Here is a 22,042-nt window from a genome sequence, read left to right on the forward strand (position 1 = left end):
TTGATTTCCCAAAGCTGCCATCTTTTCTGTGTCCTCTTCAGGAAGAGGATTTTGCCGAAGATTAAATGATTTATAAGATAAAATTATGCTATTTTTCAGTAGGCTGAAAATTACCACCTCAGTCTTATAGTTCATTTAGGTAGTAACCAAACCAACTGAGTCAGTAAATAGTGGGGACGAAAGGGATAGGGAATGTAATATAGGGAAATAGCAAACAACCTTTTTATTAATGAATCAATTTTATTTCTCTGAATTTTATACACAATGCGCTCATAAGTCAGCAAGTATCTTTATAACAGCAGGAATCGTGTTGGGTGGTATATCTGCAGAGTCAGTCAAGGGGGCCAGCAATCATTCTTTTAGTTGGAACACAGCTTCCAACTGCCTCTGGTATGCCTTCTGGAAGGCATACTTGCATCCAGCACTTCTTGTTGTGTAAGGAACTTGCCCTGGAGAGCCTGGAAGGCCGGCAGGTACTGAGGAGGCGAATGGTCCAGGCCATCTTGGTTGTTTGGACATATGTTGCTGCAGGAACACCTTTGCCACATATGCAGAGTCAGACTTTGCTTTGTATGCAGGATCACCCTTTTGTTCTGAATTCAGCTGTTGAAGGAGCAACCTTTGCCACATACACAAGGAGGAATCCTTCATAACCTTTGTTTTGCTAAATATGCAGGATCAGTCTTTGCTCTGTAGGTAGATGATGTTTGAGGGACAGCGTGGAGATCATTATTTTATATGTTGTTTGAGGATCGTCCTTCATACATATGTCCCATGATGTTGTTGGGAACAGCCTTGAACAAATATTTTGGCCCGATGTTTTCAGGATCAGTCTGACAACATACTTAGCTGAGGCCGGCAGAATAGGGCTTTGCTGCATATTCAGCTGCAGTTTCCTCCCGGATCAGGCTTATACAATACTTGGAGGACGTTTCCAGGATCAGTCTTCAGTAAATTACTTGACTGATGTTTCAGAGCCAGCACTTTGCTCTTGTAAGAAGGGTGATGGAACAGCCTTATACAAATATCTATTTGATGTTGCAGTATCAGTCTTTAGCACGTACTTAGCTGATGTTGCAGGATCAGTCTTGAGCACATAGGAAGCTGAATCAGACGAACCTTTAGTGGCCTCAACTTGTGCTTTGTAGGCTCTGTAGAAAGCGTTAGTGGCAGCCCTGACCTCGGCTGTGTCACTGACGGGCGTGACCCTTCCATCAACGCCGGCAGGCACAGAGGAAGCGAAGGGTCCTCTGTAGGCTGGCTGGGGCTCTGAGTACTTGCTGGAGGAAGAAGCTTGTTTGGCAGCTCGGAAAGCTTCGAAGAAGCGAGTTCTCTCTGCTTCCACTTCTGGGGTGAACTGGGCGGAAGCCAGGCACACGCCAAACACAGCCAGAACCACCTGAGAGTAGAAACAATGACATTGTTCTTACTAAATGTGAAGAACGAAATGATACAGGTAATGCAAAATGTTTCACTGTTATTGGAGATCTTTCTTTGAAGAGATGTGCTCTATTTCGCACTATTGAACATTCTGATTGTTTTAAAACATTGCTTGGTTCTATCATACTGACCAAAAAGGGTCCACAGTTTTACTTTCAGGCTACTAGAGATTTCCAGACCAGAGATGCAGTTAAACTATAGACAACAAAGGTAAAAGCAGAATTTAGATTCTTTTAAAACTGAAAGTTCTTTACCAGAGTCCTCATGTTGATGATCAGATGATGCCAGGCAGCAACTACGATTACTCAACGTGATCTTGGCCCTTTTATACGAATTCGGACGGCCCAAGGACCAACTATATCCACTCAAAGCATTCTGGTTTGCGAACTTTGTTAACGGTAGTGTCTTCGCTTTTTATTTATTATTCTAATGTGACATTATCCCCTTGCTTCGAAGGAACGCGAGGTTGACGACTTAAAAATGTGGAAGAGTTCGTAATATGGACTGAAATCGTCCGTATTGAGGAATAAAGGAGCCATTCTGTGGAAAAAATATCTGATAACAATATGACTCTCAGCCCATGGTTATAAATTGGTATACAATACAAATACTGAATGAATTCAGGACCAAGTGGGCAAGGGGATTTAAGATCAGCTTGTCAATCTTTTCAGAAAAAACCTGGATACAACCAAAGAATGACGGAAACCGTTTAACTTTAATGAAGAAAATTATCTCTATAGATTGTAATGCCCAGGTAAATCAGGTAAATCACAATGCAAATGAAAATCGTTCCATAGATATATTTCAGGATCCTTTGGCAACATTGCAAGAGAGAGAGAGAGAGAGAGAGAGAGAGAGAGAGAGAGAGAGAGAGAGAGAGAGAGAGAGAGAGAGAGATATGTCTAGACATTGGGTGGATCACTAATCGGGCTTCTCAACAGAACAAAAATCGTACTTGAGATCAAAAAGAACATGTTACCATAACAGCTCTCTGAATCTCTAAGGAATGAAATGAATCTGTCCTTCAGTTGAGAGTTATAAACATTCATGTCATTGAATGAGACTCGAAAAATCGTTATTCATTTGCTTCCATAAGCTTAGATGATGAAATACTATTGAAATTAATAATCCAGAAACAGCTTAGGAATATAATAATAATAATAATAATAATAATAATAATAATAATAATAATAATAATACTAAGGAATATAACTAATGGTATCAAACAGGATAGGGTGATAACCTGCAAAATAGGACGAAGACGTGACGTTTGATTGATTGACAAAGTCAAGAAGAAAAGTATCATTCATTTGATGTTCCGCAATACCCCATGGGACACCAAGAGGTTTGAAAGAAGAAGAGAGGGGAAAAATGGATAAATATCAAGAACCTTACAAAATAGAAATAAGAAGGGATATGAAATGGGATATGCCATGGAAATTGTACCCATAATCATAGGAACCCTAGCTAGGCAATCCAAGATCCCTGAAAACGGTAATACTGGAATAAAAACTTAGAAAGGCTGAATTAGCTCCAGGACTCCTGCAGAAGAGTGTGATCCTAGAAACGGCCACATAGTAATACCACCCAGTCAAATTGGAGGACTGTGATAGACCCCCCCCCCATAAAAAAAATAAATAATGATAACTGTAATGATTATTTTAACAATAATAATGGTGATTACCTAAAAAAGATCAGTAAGTCGTCTAATAAAAAATCAGACAGAATCACCATAGTATCGAATGATGATTTTCATATGTGAAATAAGGACAATTTACTTGATGTCAATGTACACTACAATAATAGTTATAGGAGGGAAAGGAAGGGAGGAATATGAGAATTTTCGGGTCACAAAGGCCAAGCCTCCTGGGTACCCTATTAAGAAAATGAGGTCTTCCCGGCGTCAAGAAAGGCAAACTGAGAGCAAAAAGTCTTTAAAAGCGTAACAGGAGGAAAACCTCAAAGCAGTTGCACTATGAAACATTTGTTCGGACAGGGTTGAGGAAAGCCATTATTACTACTGTTATTACCATTATTTTTTATTATAATTTTTTATGTTGATTCAACAAGTTGGGTAATTTTGCCCGAATTAATTAAACAATAGTTTTTCATATCATGGTTTCATCTACATGTAAAATTCCCCCCCCTAGATTTATGTATGTTTTATTTTGTCCTGTTCTTTGTATATTCTACGTATATTAGCTTTGAGGAATGTCATGGCAGTCTCCAGACAAAGAAACATCGCTACAGAAAGGAGAGGAGAGAAGACAGGAGGAGAGAGAGAGAGAGAGGAGAGAGAGAGGGAGAGAGAGAGAGAGAGAGAGAGAGAGAGAGAGAGAGAGAGAGAGAGAGAGAGAATATCGTTAATGACTTTGATGACTATGATATCATAGTTATTTATCTGTAGAAAAATTCCAAATATATAATCCCGATTTTTGATACTGGTAATTGATCATCGCCCTCTATAGGCACTCTACTTAGCCTGTCCTAAGTAGCACGGAAAAAGCCGCTATTTCGGGAAATAGCGAAGAATCTCTACAAGCGTAACGCTGCTGAAGCAGCCATTACTTTTAATAAAGTATGCTTGAGAGAGGGTCTGCTTCCTTAAGTATATTATTATTATTATTATTATTATTATTAATTATTATTATTACATAGGAATGAAAGGGGATGGAATTAGGGGTCGAAGGAACGCTGCAAAGAGCTTAGAGTAATGACTATAATGCAAGGCGTGATATGCATTGAAGGCACTAGGATAATTATTTATAGAAATCCACCGGCTCCTTCATTTAATTTTGGGTACATACGACAACCTTGACGAAAAAAAAAAAAATCTCGTTTGACTCGTTTTGTTTATTATACTGTCTTGACGATATTGACGTCTGCCAAACTTCTTCATTAATTCCTCGGGATAAGCCTGATTAAATTAATTATGAATCTCTGCTCCGGGGGACTTCGAGTTGCACTTCAGCCACTGGTTCGTCCCTTCGTGGGTATGTTCGTGTCTCTGTCTCGTAAGTCCTATACGAAGACAGTACATAACCAATTAGCAAAGTTCGCGTCTTCTTCAGTTCTCGATGCATCTTCCTTTGGCGTTTGAACGAACTCAAGATTCACAAGAGAATGTTTTACACTTCTTATTTTACACTTCTTATAATTTGCACAAATTTTTGTCTGGCAAAATCTCTCTATAGAAATTTTCTTAAAACGGAAAATCTTTGAAAATCGTAAAAATTCTTAAGAAAACCTGAACTTTGCTTGCTTTGATTGTATTGAAAATTATGTCAACTGCATTTTTATTGAATTGCGGTCTGGAAGCGTTTTTGATTTGCAGAAGGAATGGGCTGGATGATGTTCCCACACAAAGATGCTTTTAAGTATTGGAACCGCCAGCCATATGGGTATACTTTGGAATCTCAACGTGCAAAATGGAATGATAGTTCGTTCGTTTTTTTGTTTTTTTTTCAAGAATAGGAAATGTTATTACCTACCATGACCTTTAAGGCTGCTCTATTAAGTTCCCTAGAAAACATTAATTCTAACTTTTATCTGTTTCACAATTTCCACGAAAGCATTTTCAATAGGCCATCTTTTGTGTCAGATGAAATTAGACAATTTATTCACAATCTAATTTTTATCTGTCAGCAATTCCACGAAGAGATTTTCATATGCATCTTTATGTAAGATGAAATTAGACATTTATTCACAATCTAATTTTTATATGTCAGCAATTCCACGAGGAGATTTTCATAGGCATCTTTATGTCAGATGAAATTAGATATTTATTCACACTTTCGACCAAATGTTTCGCGTGTATGAAATGGCGTATATCAACTAAAGAAAATAATTTAGGCAAAAAATCTCTTGTCAGTTTCCTACAGCTACATTTGACAGGATATTTACCAGAAAAATGTTAAGAGCTACAAATAATTAGTATATGTATATTCCTTCACTTATTAATGATTAAAATTCTTATTAAAGTGGAAATATTTGATGAAATACGTCCTGATGCTTACGAAAAGTTTCATGCAAGTGGCGATTTAGCTTTGCAACATACGAACGGATTTATGTAAAAGCGGTTAATCCAGTCACAGCGGAAAATTATGGTATATATTGGGATATAAGACCCTTCAGATGTTAAAAGATTTTTTTTTTCTTTAAGAAGGGATTTGGGTTTGTCACATACAGAAAAGTTCACTCAAGAGAGGGATTTATCTTTGCCACATAAAAACTTTCACGAAATAGGGGATTTAGCTTAGTAACATACAGAATGCTTTTTATAAAAAGGGATTTGCCTTCGCCACATACGAAAAGTATCAGAAAGAGGGGATTTATCTTCGTGATATTAAAAAAAATATTAGTTAAAAGTAAGATTTGTTCCATCACATCAAAAAAAGCTTCATGTAAGAGGATTTATCACATTAAAAAATGCTTTCATGCGAGAGGATTTATTCAATCACATTAAAAAAGCTTTCATGTGAGAGAGGATTTTTTTCCATCGCAAAAGCTTTCTTGGAAAGGGAGATTTAACTCCGTCAGACTTCGAAACTTTAATGATAAATGGGATTTAAAATCGTCACATATGAAAAATTTTATGTTACGGGAGATTTGTCTCTGTCACATAAGAGATATTTCCCGAAAGGGGATGATTTAGTTTCCTCATATCCTAAAAGTTTCACGTTAGAGGGAGGATTTATCTTACTGATTTTCAAAATTCTATAAATTTCATCTAAAGAAGGGGATTTACCTGGTCAAACGGAGACACTACGTATTAGATTGGATTTAGCAGTATAGATATTGTAATCAAGAAGGGATTTAACATTTCCATAGAAGCAAAGTTTCAACCAACATGGGATTTAGCTACATAATACCCAAAGCGTTCCATCACCTATGAAAAGTTTAATTGAAGTATGAGTGGGGTTTAGTCTCTCAAATCTAACTGACGTAAATATCAAGTTCTCCGACGAATTTGTCGTTAAAAAGATTACTAAAAAGATTGTTAAAAATCTAAAACACAGCCATCACTTCTCCCTCCCAAACATTGTAATACTTCAGGCATAACCCGGCAAGGATGATGACACTCCTTCCAGGAGAAGCGTCGAAGGAATCACGTACACACAGACATTAACACGCAGCAAGGACATCCCAGTCTCATCATACCTGTTTTTGAGTGGCAACGAACCGCATCCTCAATACAGCGGAATCCAAAATAACCCAGCGCGCCGAAGAAGGTCAACTGAAAATTAATATTTATGTAAAAATAAATAGAAAAAAACCAGCGAGGACACCAACGTTAATGAAATTCGCGAACCAGAACGCTTTGGTTCAGGCTAGTTGCGTCCTTTAGGTCGTCAGGATTTCGTATAAAAGGGGACATCATCACGATGAATCTTCGTAGTTTGTCCGGCAGCTGCTCATCATCACCATGAGGACACTGGTACGGGAACTTTGAAGTCTTCAATAGAGCTAATCTCTACTTTCCTTCCTGTTCTCTGTTGGTGCAGAACTTCTAAAGTTTTTAAAAGGCCCCACTTCTGCTTTAGCCCTTTTTCTTTGTTGGTACAGAACTTTTGAAGTTTTTAACAGTCCTAACTTCTCCTTTAGTCCCTTTTCTTTGTTGGCGCAGAACTTTTGACTTATAAAAATCCTAATTTCTGCTTTTGGCTTTTTTTTCCCTGTTGGTACTAAACGTTTTGATGCTTTCAATTGGCCTAATCTCTACTTTTGCCCTTTTTCTCTGCATGTACAGAACTTCTGTTGTTTTTAAAAGATTTAATCCCTGCTTTTGCTTCTTGTTCTCTGTTGGTACAAAACTTTTGAAGTTTTTAAAAGTCCTAATCTCTACTTTTGCCTTTTCTCTTTGTTGATACAGGACTTTTGAAGTTTTTAAAAGTCCTAATCTCTATTTTCGCCTTTTCTTTTTGTTGGTAAAGAACTTTTGAAGTTTTTAAAAGTCCTAATCTCTACGTTTGTCTTTTCCTTTTGTTGGTACAGAACTTTTGAAGTTTTTAAAAGCCCTAATCTCTACTTTTGCCTTTCCTCTTTGTTGATACAAAGCTTTTGAAGTTTTTAAAGGACCTAATCCCTGCTTTTGCCTTTGTTTTCTGTTGGCACAGAACTTTTGAAATTTTCAATGTACCTAATTTCAGTTTTCTTCTTTATTCTCTGTTGTTACAGAACCTTGATTAAAAAAAAAGCCTAATTTCTGCTTTTGCCTTTTCTTTTTGTTGGTACAGAACTTTTGAAGTTTTTAAATGTCCTAATCTCAACTTTTGCCTTTTGTTCTCTGTGGTATAGAACTTCAAGAGTTTATGAAGTACCTAATACCTGTGTTTGCCTATTTTCTCTGTTGGTACGGAAATTTTGAAGTTTTCGATGGACCTAACCTCTGCTTTTGCCCCTATTTTTCTGTTGGTGCAGAACTTTTTAAGTTTTTATTATCTTTATCTGCCTTGGGCTTCATCTCAAAATTTAATATGGGATTCCATATGGTGTCATCACATCACCACAAAATTTCATTCAAAACCTAAAATTTTGCGATATGTTTTGAAGGACAGAACACATGAGACAACATGAGTCACCATTCAGCCTCATATGCCAAGATGAGGAAGGTGCTTGGCACCCCCAGAGAAATCTGCAATTTCAGAGATAACTTTCGACTCCCAAGGTGTTTCCAGCTTATTTCAACACCAGAGGGCCAGACCTATGACACACACTGAAGAACATGAACCACAAGGGTGAAACTTTAAACTTCATATAGATTTTATGTGTGACTCACGAACATTGATGTTTTAGTATCCACAATAGACGCATTTCTGTACTTTTTCTAAATATTTCAAAGCTGATGTTAAAAATTTAGTTCTTTTCAGATTGGCTACAGTGGTGGTCTCTTTCATGTATATTGGAAGAAAAAGCCATATTTATCCTAACTATAAAAATCATTGATAGCCTAATTGCGAGATGAAACGTTCCTAAAGAACATATATGCCACTGAAAAAAACTCACATTGATCATCTTACCTTGTATTTGCTTCATCTGTATTATCTCTTCTTCACACTCAGTAAGAACATGTCATTGTTTCTACTCTCAGGTGGTTCTGGCTGTGTTTGGCGTGTGCCTGGCTTCCGCCCAATACACCCCCGAAGTGGAAGCCGAGAGAACTCGCTTCTTCGAAGCTTTCCGAGCTGCCAAACAAGCTGCTGCTTCCAGCAAGTACTCAGAACCCCAGCCCCAGCCGCCTAACAGAGGCACCCGTTCGCTGCCGCTGGTGCACCTGCCCGGCCGTTGATGGAAGGGTCACGCCCGTCAGTGACACAGCCGAAGTCAGGGCTGCCACTAACGCTTTCTACAGAGCCTACAAAGCTCAACTTGAGGCCACTGAAGATTCGTCTGAATCAGAGTCATATGTGCTCAAGACTGATTCTGACTCATCTGCTAAGTATGTGGTGAAGACTGACCCAGAAACATCAAGCAGATATTTGTATAAGGCTGTTCCAGTACCATCACCTGCATACAGAGCAAGATCTGGCTCTGAAACATCAGTTAAGTATATACTGAAGACTGATCCTGAAACATCCTCTAAGTATTTGTATAAGCCTGACCAAGAAACTGCAGCTGAATATGCAGCACAGCCATATTCTGCAGGCTCAGCTAAATATGTCATTAAGACTGATCCTGACACTTCAGACAAATATTTGTATAAGGCTGTTCCAACAATATCAGGTGCTTACGTAGTAAGGGACGACCCTGAAACATCACATAAATATAAGCTCCAGAACTGGTTCCGCAGGAACAGCAGCCTACCTAACATGAGCAAGAAAGACTGGACACCCTGGCATATTTGAGCAAAGCGCATGGTTATGGATAACAAAATCATCTGCATATGTGGCGAAGGTTGCTCCTTCAACAGCTGAATTTAGAACAAAGGGTGATTCTGAGACATCAGCTAAGTATGTACTGAAGACTGATCCTGAGTCATCTGCTAAGTATGTGCTAAAGACTGATGCTGAAACATCAAATAAATATTTGTATAAGGCTGTGCCAACATCATCACCTGAATCCAGGACAAGGGCTGATTCTGAAAAATCAGCTGACTATGTGCTTAAGGCTGATTCTGAGTCATCTGCTAAGTATGTGGTGAAGACTGACCCAGAAACATCAAGCAGATATTTGTATAAGGCTGTTCCAGTACCATCATCTGAATACAGAGCAAAGTCTGGCTCAGAAACATCAGTCAAGTATGTACTGAAGACTGATCCTGAAACATCCTCCAAGTATTTGTATAAGCCTGACCAAGAAACTGCAGCTGAATATGCAGCAAAGCCTTATTCTGCAGACTCAGCTAAATATGTCATCAAGACTGATTCTGACTCACAAGATAAATATTTGTATAAGGCTGTTCCAACAATATCAGGTGCTTACGTAGTAAGGGACGATTCTGAAACATCACATAAATATAAGCTCCAGGCTGTTCCTCAGACATCAGCTACATACAGAGCAAAGACTGACCCTGCATATTTAGCAAGCCATGGGTATGAAGGATCTTCTGTATATGTGGCAAAGGTTGCTCCTGAAGGTTCAGCCAAATTTGAAACAAAGGATGATGCTGCATACAAAGCAAAGTATGACCCTGCATATGTGGCGAAAGTTGTTCCTGCATCGACACCAGAATTCAGATCAAAGGATGATCCTGCATACAAAGCCAAGTCTGACCCTGCATATGTGGCAAAGGTTGTTCCTGGATCGGCAGCTGAATTCAGAGCAAAGGAAGATCCTGCATACAAAGCCAAGTCTGACCCTGCATATGTGGCGAAGGTTGTTCCTGCAAAACACAGTTCCAATGTCCAACTCCAAGCCATTGGATGGGCCAGGGTCCGTTTCGCCCTCCTCAAATTCCCCTGCTGGTCCCGTCGCCAGGCCCTTCTCCAGCCTCAGGGTCCCCTTACACTCAAGTAAGGTCCTACGGCTGCCCAAGTAATTGGCCTTCCAGAGGGCGTACCAGAGGCAGTTGGAAGCTGTGTCCAACTAAACGAATGATTTCCGGTCCCTTGACTGACTCCGCAGATATGCTACCGACACGTCGTTCCTCCTGTTATAAGATATTGTTGACTTTCGTGATTGAATTGTGTATAAAAATCTAGAAATAAAGTTGATTCATTGATAAAGGCTATTTCTTATTCCTTTATTTTAAAATGGGCTTCTATTTTGTCAAGGGTCTTAGTATTTTCTGAATCAATTAGATCAGCAGCTTAAACGAACTAAAAGATTAAGATTGCAAATTTCATCTCTGATTTTCCACCACAGAGAAGCCACTTTTTCTGGAGAAGAGTACAGAACTGCAGCAGGCAGCTTTCTGGGATTCAACAACACAGTGAACTTTCTTCCATATAGGACACGATTTCTATAAGGGGAAAATCATTGCTAAGCCATAGTAAAGAAACTAAAAAAAAAGAAAAGGTTGGTGAAGGGAATCACGGAAGAGGATTAGCAAACTTTCTACCTTTCTTATATACATACACACACACACAACACACACACAACACACACACACACACACACATTACATACATAATATATATTATATAATATAATTAATTATATATTATATATTTATATATATATTAGTATTATTATATTATATAATATATATAAATAATTAATAATATTATATTAATATATATATACATTATCAGTTTTATTTGTTGCTTGATTCCACGTTCGTTAATCTGGGACAACAATGCATGATTTCATGACCATTGAAGGCGGCTGTTCACCCTTACCAGTTAGACGCACTTAATTGAAAGTTTCATTTTCACAGAAGTAATTGATTTAAAATTGGAATACGAAATAATGAAAAGCAACTTATAACGGATTCGTGATGTACATGTATTCAAAAGAAATTCATACCATTCTGTCATATCGTGTTGAATCTTTACACTTTCATTTTGAAGATCAAAAAATACACACACACACACATATATATATATATAATATATATATATATATATATATTGAATTGCTTTTTTCAACATTTCTGACTGTATTTTTACCTCATATAATTCTCTATATAAATTGAAGAGACAGACATATATATATATATATATATATAGATATATATATATATAATATAATATGATAATATATATATATATATATATAGGTCTGTCTTCTCAATTTATATAGAGGAATTATATGAAGGGTTTTAAAATACAGTCAAGAAATGTTGAAAAAGCAATTCAATATATACTTTATATATATATATATATATATATATATATATGTATATGTGTGTGTGTTTGTGTGTTATTTTTGATCTTCAAAATGAAAGTGTAAGACTTCAACCACGATATGACAGAAGGTATGATTTCTTTTGATACATATTACACACGAATCCGTTATAAGTATTGCTTTTCATTATCTTTCGTATTCATTTTAAATCAATTACTTCTGTGAAAATGAAACTTTCAATTAGTGCGTCTAACTGTAAGGTGACAGCCGCCTTCAATGGTCATGAAATCATGCAGTTAAGTCCCAGATTACGACGTGGAATCAAGCAACAAATAAAACTGAGTAGAACAGAGAGCAGAATAGAACACGAATTTAGGCCAACTGCTAAGCGTTGGGACCTATGATGCGGTCATTCAGCGCTGAAATGGAAATTGACTCTGAAAAGGTTTGACGGGTGAAACAAGAGGAAGTTCTCGCAGTTGCATTATGAATCAATTGTTATTAAACGGTTGAGGACAGTAAGACGGGAGAAAGGGAATGAAAGGGGTTGCAGCTATGGGGACGCTGCAACGAACCTTTCAAGTGATGCCTACAGTGCACCGCATGAGGCTCACTGACGAACCTTACGGAGAAGAAAACTGAACAGAAGGATTCTTTCTTTATTTCTTCTTGACGCTGGAAATGAAACCGATACACTGAAATTCAGGAGACGTCATCATAGAGCAAGAATGAATTTGCTCTTCGGAGTTCAGAAGATTCCCCAACTGCACCAGGCAAACCATTCCACACCTTAGTTGTAGCAAAAAAAAAAAAAAAAAAAAAAAATAAATAAATAAAAAAAAAAAAAAAAAAAAAAAAAAAAAAAAAAAAAAAAAAAAAAAAAAAAAAACGGCAAACTGAGTAGTATTAAACATGATGCTAGAAAATGACAATTTTCTTTCCAATGAAAAGTCTGAGACAGAAATTCTCATATCCCTAAATAGCCCAGGCCTGAATGAATCAGATCAATGAGAAGCTTTTTATGTCTTTGGTCCCTTGCAAAGTTTTTTCCAGGAGGGGACTAATAGAATAGAAATCCTAATGTGGTTTTCAAACTCTAGGGAGGAGTTTCAGTGTTTCAATGGGGGCGGGTGGGTGGGTGGTAGGGATTATGACCACAGATTGGCAGACTCAAACTGGCTCCAGGACCACACAAAATGCAGTGTATGTATCGGTCCGCGCTACTGAGAGGTAAAGCTGGGCTTTCCCTCCGCTAGCTTGTGTGTTTGCGCTAGTATTTTTGTCGCATATTATTTGGAATGTACCTTTCGAGGCGGACAATTTTGGAAAGGGGGTTGGGGATATTATTCTGACATATTATGGTGAAAGGGTGATGGGCCAAAAAAAGGTTGAAAACACTGCTATGCAGACCAGACCTGAACAAGCAAGAATATGGGGTAAAGGTTTGAGTTTTAATCCCAAGGAAGCGATAGGCTAGCCTCTTGAAGTGGGTAAGGGTATGAGGGTTGATGATCTATAATTGTAATTTTGAGTTTCAATACTTTTGTAACCGCTTTACAAACATTTTCATTTTGTACTCGGAGAATTTTCTGAATTTTCCTCTTCTTTCCGAGGACAATTAAGTACAAGGTCGAATAAAGTAATTAAAGCAAGCTATGTGAGAAAATATGTTGCCTCAAATTCTCAATAATAATTTTTGTTATAAAAATGATATCTTTGTGGACTTATGCTACTTTACTTTCGAGAATTTTTCTTTGCAACATAGTGTCTTTTTTGGCTTCTTCCTCCAAGTATGATTATTATTATTATTATTATTATTATTATTATTATTATTATTATTATTATTATTATTATTTTCATTTCAGTAGATGAAATCTATTCACATGAAATTGAAGCTTCCAAAGAATGTTGTTTTAAGCCTCCCACCGCTAAAGACCCCACACTGCAACAGTTACTGAGCATGATTCAGAGAAATAATGAGAAAACTAATGGCAATAGCAGTCGTGTGAAAAATCACGATATCAGAATTTATGGATAAGAGAATATTCTCAACAGGAGCACAAACATAAACCGAATAGTCGTTTTCCGAGTACAATAGCCTACTCTTTCCGAGCCATTGATGCGAATTTAATCATAAATATTATCCGGAAGGAGCTGTTGAATCAGTGTCATTATGTTCTTTTATTCTTTCTTCTCTTTTGAATCTACTTTTCATCGTCATTTCGCAAACGAAGCGGAAACTCAAGGCAAATTTATATGAGGCATTGTTACTTCTTTTATTGGGTCGCCATCACGTGCTGTCATCTAGCGGTGTTTTTTTTTTAAGATGTATTCACTACAGGTCATCTTGCTTTTCCCACCTCCTTCTTAAAACAAAGCAGGCGCTGTTGTCAATGCATGACATGACTGTGCATATTGCATTTTGAGGGTCATTCTTGGTCATTCGAGGCATTTTCGCAGTTGACAGCGAAGGCAGGGAGTATGCCCCATCCAGCGTGGACTGGAGGCTGAGGTGGGGGAGGGGGGCTGGGTTAAAGATTTTGCCAGTATATAAAGCAAAGGCCAGCCGACATTCATCACAGAGTAACTCAAAAGCTCTTTCAATACTGAGCAACCATGAAGGTTCTGGTAAGAGATCTTTGGAAAGTTTCGTGTTTTGGTTTGAGAATATTAATTCAACTTCCATTCTTCACTTGACTTATGATTACTTCTAAATGGTGTTCAGATCACCGTCTCTCTCTACAATTAACCCATTCATAAACCCTTCAAAATACACAGAATAGGCTCACCATTTGAAAAATTTTAATGACCAATAATTTTCAAACTGATATTGACATATATATGACAACATACAGTTCAGGGTATTATAACCACTAAGACTATGTTTATCCATGAATTGAAAATGCTTCCAGGTCACTTTGGCATTTTTGGGGGTGTGCTCAGCAGGCGACCCCCATCAGGCCTATGGCTCCAGCTGGGATCCTCATGGAGGCGGAGGAGGAGGAGGAGGTTACTACCAGCCTCGATATACTGGGCCTTTGGCTTCGTCCGTTCCAGCAGGCAATCCGGAGGGAAGGTCATCCCTGTCCTATGATACCTTACGAGGTGGCTGCCGCTTAAAATGAATTCGCTTTACCACGCTTACCAAGAGGCAGTTGGTCAGCGCCGTTGCAAAAAGGTGGCCATGGCCATGGTGGAGGGATATGGAACATGGAAGGAGGAGGCTTTTGGACCATGGCTGGAAGGCTTTGGACAATGGCGGAGGAGGGGATATTTGGCCATGGGTGGAGGAGGATTTTGGTCCATGGTGGGGAGGAGGATTGGCCATTGGTGGAGGAGGGGATTTGGTTCATGGTGGGAGGCTGTTGGACATGGTGGAAGGCCACGGACCATGGGGGGTCAGGCCATTGGTGGAGGGCTATGGCTACGGTCGGAGCTCCCCATGTCACGAACCGGGCATAGTTCGTAGACAATCCCAGGCTGTTCGTCCCCGGCAAAAGCAACCAAATTCCAAATTTACCGACACTACAAGCCATTCCCGGCAGCTAAGGCTGCAGCAGCCCCCGATATCAATGCTTACGGAAACCAGAAGGGTTATGGCTCCGGAGGGTATTAAGCAAGAGGATACCAGATGAAGAAACCCTTACAATCAAAAGTCTAACCACTGATGACGCTTGCTTTGTTATGAGATTACGTTCTGCTTGATGTATAATGTATATTTTGTTCCACGAAGTTTTACTAATAAGCAAATAAATCGAAAAAGAACTATGCATTCATTTTCTTTACGATAATTCTCAGATCTTCCTAAACATCAGTGGCTTTCAACTCTTATGTCCACGTAATAGGGTCCTCGGCTCAGCAGTGACCCTCCAAAGTCAGTACACTTCACTATTCACTCTAACATTTCACCCAATCTCGCACTTCCTGGAAACCGAAAGTCTCCAAGGTAACTTAGTTCCAATACCCTTTTCCAGACATATGCAATTCGAACTACAATTGCGGTTTCCGGACCCCTTCCCTTCTCCAGAACTAGCCGAAATTAAAGCTGGACAACTTTCTCCCAGTCTCTCGGTACTCAGCGATTTCTCAATGACCTAAGCACCTAAAAAAATTGATCTGTCTTCTTAACTTTGTTATTCTGCTTAAAACATCTTTTGTATGGCTTTGTATTTAAATGTGTCAGTAGAAAAACCCAGACGGGTTTCACAACTGAAGTCTACGTATATACGGGAAATTCACTCAAACCAGTTTGTACATTGGCTGTTTATCATAACATATCTTCATCAAGGAATGAGGGGAGTAGGTCTTTTCCAAAGAGTCTACAGACTTCGTGACCTAGCTTATCTAGCTAAACTTGTAAATTTCATATAAAGCATTATTTTTTCATGGTATGGCTTATCCAACCTAGTTCATTACCATATCGTCAGCAAGGTAAGAGACATGTACCATTGAAATAGCAAAAACAGAAACAGCTAACAGAAAGAGAAAATATAAAGTTGCCATTTCACATTAAGTTAGAGAATGTCCCCAATACTCTTGGGGGTAGATAATATAAATTTGAATGAAATCATACAATGAATTCAGGGCTTAACAGGAGGCAAACCTCACCGTTGCACAATGAAAGGAATGAAAGGGGCTGCAGCTATGGACCGAAGGGCCACTGCAAAGAACCTTAGGTAATGCCTACAGTGCAACATGTGAGTTGCACTGATGGCGCTACCTCCCTTATGGTGAATACTTGAGATACGATAAATGCCAGGCATGTTCATAGAGAAACTAAGCTCCCTAGATTCATAATGAATGGTGATGATTCTGACTTACTCCTTCGAGACTTTTGTGACCTATGGCTGGATTAAAAGCCACCCATCTGCTCCCTCTCATTAAACAGCAGCAGATGGGCAGCCTACCCACAACTAATCAGATGGGTCAAGTAATCACAAGATCAAGTAGGGACTTACTATAATCTAACATTATAAATAAAAATTCAGTCTGCATAGATAGTCATATTTCGTTTCATTCCCCTCCTGAAGATGAGGGCAGGAGTCCACGAAAAGCTTGGGAATTTTAATAGTATTTTTTAGCAACATACCGTAATTTAAATTCAAGTAACGGTTCTCCCATTTTCTCCTTATTTATATCATTGCTGTGTAAATAATGAAAAGCTTAAGTATTTTAATTGTATTCCCTTAACATTATACCAAGATTTACATTCGAGCAATGGGTCGTATCTTGTCTTTTATTTATATCACTGCCTTGGAAGTAATGGAAAGCTTAAGGATTTTTTAAACTGTATCCTTTAAGAAAAGGGTTGTGTTTTATCCTAATTCATACGCTGTGAAAATCACGAAATCTTATGGACGTGGAGTAGCAGAAAGGGATTTGAGCTGCGCTGTATTCGTTTAACTGTGAGACAAATGTCCCTGACAAAGCAATTGCCTTCGTTACACGAGGCGAGTTATCTTCGGTCTATTACATGACTTAGGAATCTGAAAAGGCCTGAAGAACCTGAAAAGGTTTGAGGAATCTAAAAATGCCTGAAGAACCTGAAAAGGCCTGAGGAATCTAAAACCCTGAGGGATCTAGAAAGGAATTTCAGCCTTGTCTTCCAGAATCTCTTTTTCCAGTTTTGTTTGGAAATGATTTTCACGAAACCAGTTGAAAGATGCGTGGTTTAATACTGATTTTTCTCAGTATAGATGCTGAGGAGAAGGGACAACCACCAACCGCCTTTAACCCGTCCGCCCGACCCGAACACCCCCTCCCCCCAACACACACAAACACTAAGTAACGAACTCAAGTGGTCTTCAGATTAGAACTACAGCCTTATTAACACGTTTTTATTTTGTGGTTGTTACATGTAAGACATAAAAGATTTTAGAAATTTTTAAATTAATTCTGTTCGTAATATGCATATATAAATATATATATATATATATATATATATATATATGATATATATATATATATATATATATATATATATATATATATATATATGTGTGTGTGTGTGTGTGTGTGTGTGTGTGTCATATTAACTATAAAGTTCACTGCTGATAGACCACTTTTGAAAAAGAATTAATTCCTATTTATCTTTCACAATACAGCAACAATGGAACAAAACCGGTTTTTTTTTTTTTTTTTTTTGCCAAACGAGCCGAAATTGCTTATCACAAACGACCGACAAATTTGGAAGCAGTAATTGACCATAGAACATTAAGGGTTTTATTGCAATTGACAATCACAATTTAATTTTTCTATTTTGCTTCATATCTGTGTCAAACACGAAGGATAGCCCGTTATTTACTGAATGGGCTAATATATATTTTTCATGGAGCAAAACAGAGTATTCAATACGAGAGCATGAATTGGGTTTCTACTCATTCGTTTAGGTATATCGTCTAATTAGCTTTGAATTTCGTCTAAACGTAGTAGAGAAATGTTTCTGCGAGGGAAATATGACGGTTTAATTACGATTTTCAGTCGTTAATTCCATGAATATATTCTTCAACATGAACCTATTGAATTTTCTTGAATTTTGCAAATAAAGAAAAATAGAGATTGGGAATTCTGACTTCTTCCATATGAATATATGTCCATGTCGAGCAATTAGAATAGTATAGTAATGGTGATGATAGTAATAGTAATAATATTAAGATAAACAACGATACAGAAGTTTACTGACAATTAGGTACACCTAACGGGATTAAAACCTAAGGATGAATGATCGTTTTCAAGATGAATTATTTACTCTTTTAGAGCGGTTGACGTGAGTATGTGGATTCAATGAATTCAGTCATCCAGGTTTTCCAGAGTACGACTTTGGATTAGTCTCTTTTATTCTTACAATTCTTCCTTCTCTTTTGATCTAATTTATTTATTGGTCGTTCTGCGAACGAAGCAGAAACTCAAGGTGATTTTATATGAGGCATTGTCACTCCCCTTTGGTTCTCTGTCACGTGCTGCCATCTTGCGCCGAGTTTTATAACCTATTCATTATAGGTCATCTTGCTTTCAGCATTATTCTTTTAAAGATGCATGACTGTGCATATCATATTTTACGAGTTTTTTTTTTTTTTTTTTTTTTTTTTTTTGTTTTTTTTTTTTTTTTTTTTTTTTTTTTTTTTGTTTTTTGGGTCAGTGAGGGATTTTCGTGGTTGGTCAGCGAAGGCAGGGCTTGTGCCTATGCTGACGGAACTGGAGGCTGAGGTGGGGGAGAGGGGGGGGCTGGGTTAAAGATATTGCCTGTATATAAAGCAAAGGCCAGTCGACATTCATCACAGAGTAACTCAAAAGCTCTTTCAATACTGAGCAACGATGAAGGTTCTGGTAAGAGATTTTTGGAAAGTTTCGTGTTTTGGTTTGCAAATATTAATTCAACTTCCATTCTTCATTTGACTTACGATTACTTCTAAAAGGTGTTCAGATCACCGTCTCTCTCTACAATTAACCCATTCATAAAACCTTCAAAATACAAAAAAAAGGATCATCATTTGAAAAATTTTAATAATGACCAATAATTTTCAAACTGATATTGACATATATATGACAACATACAGTTCAGGGTATTATAACCACTAAGACTATGTTTCTTCATGAATTGAAAATGCTTCCAGGTCACGTTGGCATTTTTGGGGGTGTGCTCAGCAGGCGACCCCCATCAGGCCTACGGCTCCGGATGGGATCCTCATGGAAGTGGAGGAGGAGGAGGAGGTTACTACCAGCCTCGATTTAGTGCGCCTTTGGCTTCGTCCGTCCCAGCAGGCATCGGAGGGAAGGTCATCCCTGTCTCTGATACCTACGAGGTGGCTGCTGCTAAGAATGCCTTCTACCACGCTTACCAGAGGCAGTTGGCAGCCGTTGCAAAAGGTGGCCATGGCCATGGTGGAGGATATGGACATGGAGGAGGAGGCTTTGGCCATGGTGGAGGCTTTGGACATGGCGGAGGAGGATTTGGCCATGGTGGAGGAGGATTTGGCCATGGTGGAGGAGGATTTGGCCATGGTGGAGGAGGATTTGGTCATGGTGGAGGCTTTGGACATGGTGGAGGCCACGGCCATGGTGGAGGCCATGGTGGAGGCTATGGCTACGGTGGAGCTCCCCTGTACGACGGCATAGTCGTAGACACTCCAGCTGTGTCCTCAGCAAAAGCCCAATTCTACCGACACTACAGCCATCTGGCAGCTAAGGCTGCAGCAGCCCCCGATATCAATGCTTACGGAAACCAGAAGGGTTATGGCTCCGGATGGTACTAAGCAAGAGGATACCAGATGAAGAACCTTACATCAAAGTCTACACTGATGCTGCTTCTGTTATGAGTTACTTCTCTTTATGTATAATGTATATTTTGTTCCACGAAGTTTTACTAATAAGCAAATAAATCGAAAAAGAACTATGCATTCATTTTCTTTACGATAATTCTCAGATCTTCCTAAACATCAGTGGCTTTCAACTCTTATGTCCACTCAATAGGGTCCTCGGCTCAGCAGTGACCCTCCGAAGTCAGTACACTTCACTATTCACTCTAACATTTCACCCAATCTCGCACTTCCTGGAAACCGAAGTCTCCAAGGTACTTAGTTCCAATACCTTTTCCAGACTATGCATTCAATACTCGCGGTTTCCGACCCTTCCCTTCTCCAGAACTACCGAATTATCCGACACTTTCTCCCAGTCTCTCGGTACTCAGCTATTTCTCGATGACCAAAGCACCTCAAAACATTGATCTGTCTTCTTAACTTTGTTATTCTGCTTAAAACATCTTTTGTATGGCTTTGTATTTAGATGTGTCAGTAGAAAAACCCAGACGGGTTTCACAACTGAAGTCTACGTATATACGGGAAATTCACTCAAACCAGTTTGTACATTGGCTATTTATCATAACATATGTTCATCAAGGAATGAGGGGAGTAGGTCTTTTCCAAAGGGGCTACAGACTTCGTGACCCAGCTTATTTAGCTTAACTTGTAAATTTCATATAAAGCATTATTTTTTCATGGTATGGCATATCCAACCTGGTTCATTACCATATCGTCAGCAAGGTAAGAGACATGTACCATTGAAATAGCAAAAACAGAAACAGCTAACAGAAAGAGAAAATATAAAGTTGCCATTTCACATTAAGTTAGAGAATGTCCCCAATACTCCTGGGGGTAGATAACATAAATTTGAATGAAATCATACAATGAATTCAGGGCTTAACAGGAGGAATGAAAGGGGCTGCAGCTATGGACCGAAGGGCCACTGCACAGAACCTTAGGTAATGCCTACAGTGCAACGCGTGAGTTGCACTGATGGCGCTACCTCCTTTATGGTGAATACTTGAGCTACGATAAATGCCAGGCATGTTCATAGAGAAACTAAGATCCCTAGATTCGTAATGAATGGTAATGATTCTGACTTACTCCTCCGTGACCTTTGTGACCTATGGTTGGATTAAAAGCTGCCCATCTGCTCCCTCTCATTAAACAGCAACAGATGGGCAGCCTACCCACAACTAATCAGATGGGTCAAGTAATCACAAGATCAAGCAGAGACTTACTATAATCTAACATTATAAATAAAAATTCAGTCTGCATAGATACTCACATTTCGTTTCATTCCCCTCCTGAAGATGAGGACAGGAGTCCACGAAAAGCTTGGGAATTTTAATAGTATTTTTTAGCAACATACCGTAATTTAAATTCAAGTAATGGTTCTCCCATTTTCTCCTTATTTATATCATTGCTGTGTAAATAATGAAAAGCTTAAGTATTTTAATTGTATTCCCTTAACATTATACCAAGATTTACATTCGAGCAATGGGTCGTATCTTGTCTTTTATTTATATCACTGCCTTGGAAGTAACTAGGAAAAGTCTTAAGGATTTTTTAAACTGTATCCTTTAAGAAAAGGGTTGTGTTTTATCCTAATTCATACGCTGTGAAATCACGAAATCTTTATTGGACGTGGAGTAGCAGAAGGGATTTGAGCTGCACTGTATTCGTTTAACTGTGAGACAAATGTCCCTGACAAAGCAATTGCCTTCTTTACACGAGGCGAGTTATCTTCGGTCTATTACATGACTTAGGAATCTGAAAAGGCCTGAAGAACCTGAAAAGGTTTGAGGAATCTAAAAATGCCTGAAGAACCTGAAAAGGCCTGAGGAATCTAAAACCCTGAGGGATCTAGAAAGGAATCTCAGCCTTGTCTTCCAGAACCTCCTTTTCCAGTTTTGTTTGGAAATGATTTTCACGAAACCAGTTGAAAGATGCGTGGTTTAATACTGATTTTTCTCAGTATAGATGCTGAGGAGAAGGGACAACCACCAACCGCCTTTAACCCGTCCAGACCCGAAGAAACATCCACCCACACACAAACACTAAGTAACGAACTCAAG

At 38.5% G+C, this 22,042-nt stretch overlaps 3 protein-coding genes across 3 annotated transcripts; 2 read left to right on the forward strand and 1 right to left on the reverse strand.

Moving 5' to 3' along the window:
* Positions 1-351: 351 nt before the first annotated feature.
* LOC135199722 (uncharacterized) lies at positions 352-1,816 on the reverse strand. Its single transcript, XM_064227876.1, has 3 exons — positions 1,695-1,816; positions 960-1,399; positions 352-619 (listed from the first exon to the last, which is right to left on the reverse strand). Exons 1-3 carry the CDS (start codon positions 1,704-1,706, stop codon positions 352-354), a joined length of 720 nt encoding a protein of 239 aa, XP_064083946.1. The 5' UTR covers positions 1,707-1,816.
* A 370-nt stretch (positions 1,817-2,186) lies between these two features.
* Positions 2,187-10,395, forward strand: LOC135199723 (adhesive plaque matrix protein-like). Its single transcript, XM_064227877.1, has 3 exons — positions 2,187-2,194; positions 8,531-9,173; positions 9,334-10,395. The coding sequence occupies exons 1-3, from the start codon at positions 2,187-2,189 to the stop codon at positions 10,393-10,395; spliced, it is 1,713 nt and encodes a 570-aa protein (XP_064083947.1).
* An 8,557-nt stretch (positions 10,396-18,952) lies between these two features.
* LOC135200413 (acanthoscurrin-1-like) lies at positions 18,953-20,061 on the forward strand. The gene is made up of 2 exons (XM_064229041.1): positions 18,953-18,993; positions 19,281-20,061. The coding sequence occupies exons 1-2, from the start codon at positions 18,982-18,984 to the stop codon at positions 19,917-19,919; spliced, it is 651 nt and encodes a 216-aa protein (XP_064085111.1). The 5' UTR covers positions 18,953-18,981; the 3' UTR covers positions 19,920-20,061.
* The last annotated feature ends 1,981 nt before the right edge of the window (positions 20,062-22,042 follow it).

This window comes from Macrobrachium nipponense, chromosome 26 (genome assembly GCF_015104395.2).
Source record: "Macrobrachium nipponense isolate FS-2020 chromosome 26, ASM1510439v2, whole genome shotgun sequence".
NCBI lineage: Eukaryota > Metazoa > Arthropoda > Malacostraca > Decapoda > Palaemonidae > Macrobrachium > Macrobrachium nipponense.

What these genes read in the sequence shown, in the direction of transcription:
- LOC135199722 (XM_064227876.1), bottom strand. An exon ending in GGCTCTGAAACATCAGTCAA is followed by an intron (nt 620 to 959) that starts GTAATTTACTGA and finishes TATGTGGCAAAG; the next exon opens with GTTGCTCCTTCAACAGCTGA.
- LOC135199723 (XM_064227877.1), top strand. An exon ending in CAATATCAGGTGCTTACGTA is followed by an intron (nt 9,174 to 9,333) that starts GTAAGGGACGAC and finishes TATGTGGCGAAG; the next exon opens with GTTGCTCCTTCAACAGCTGA.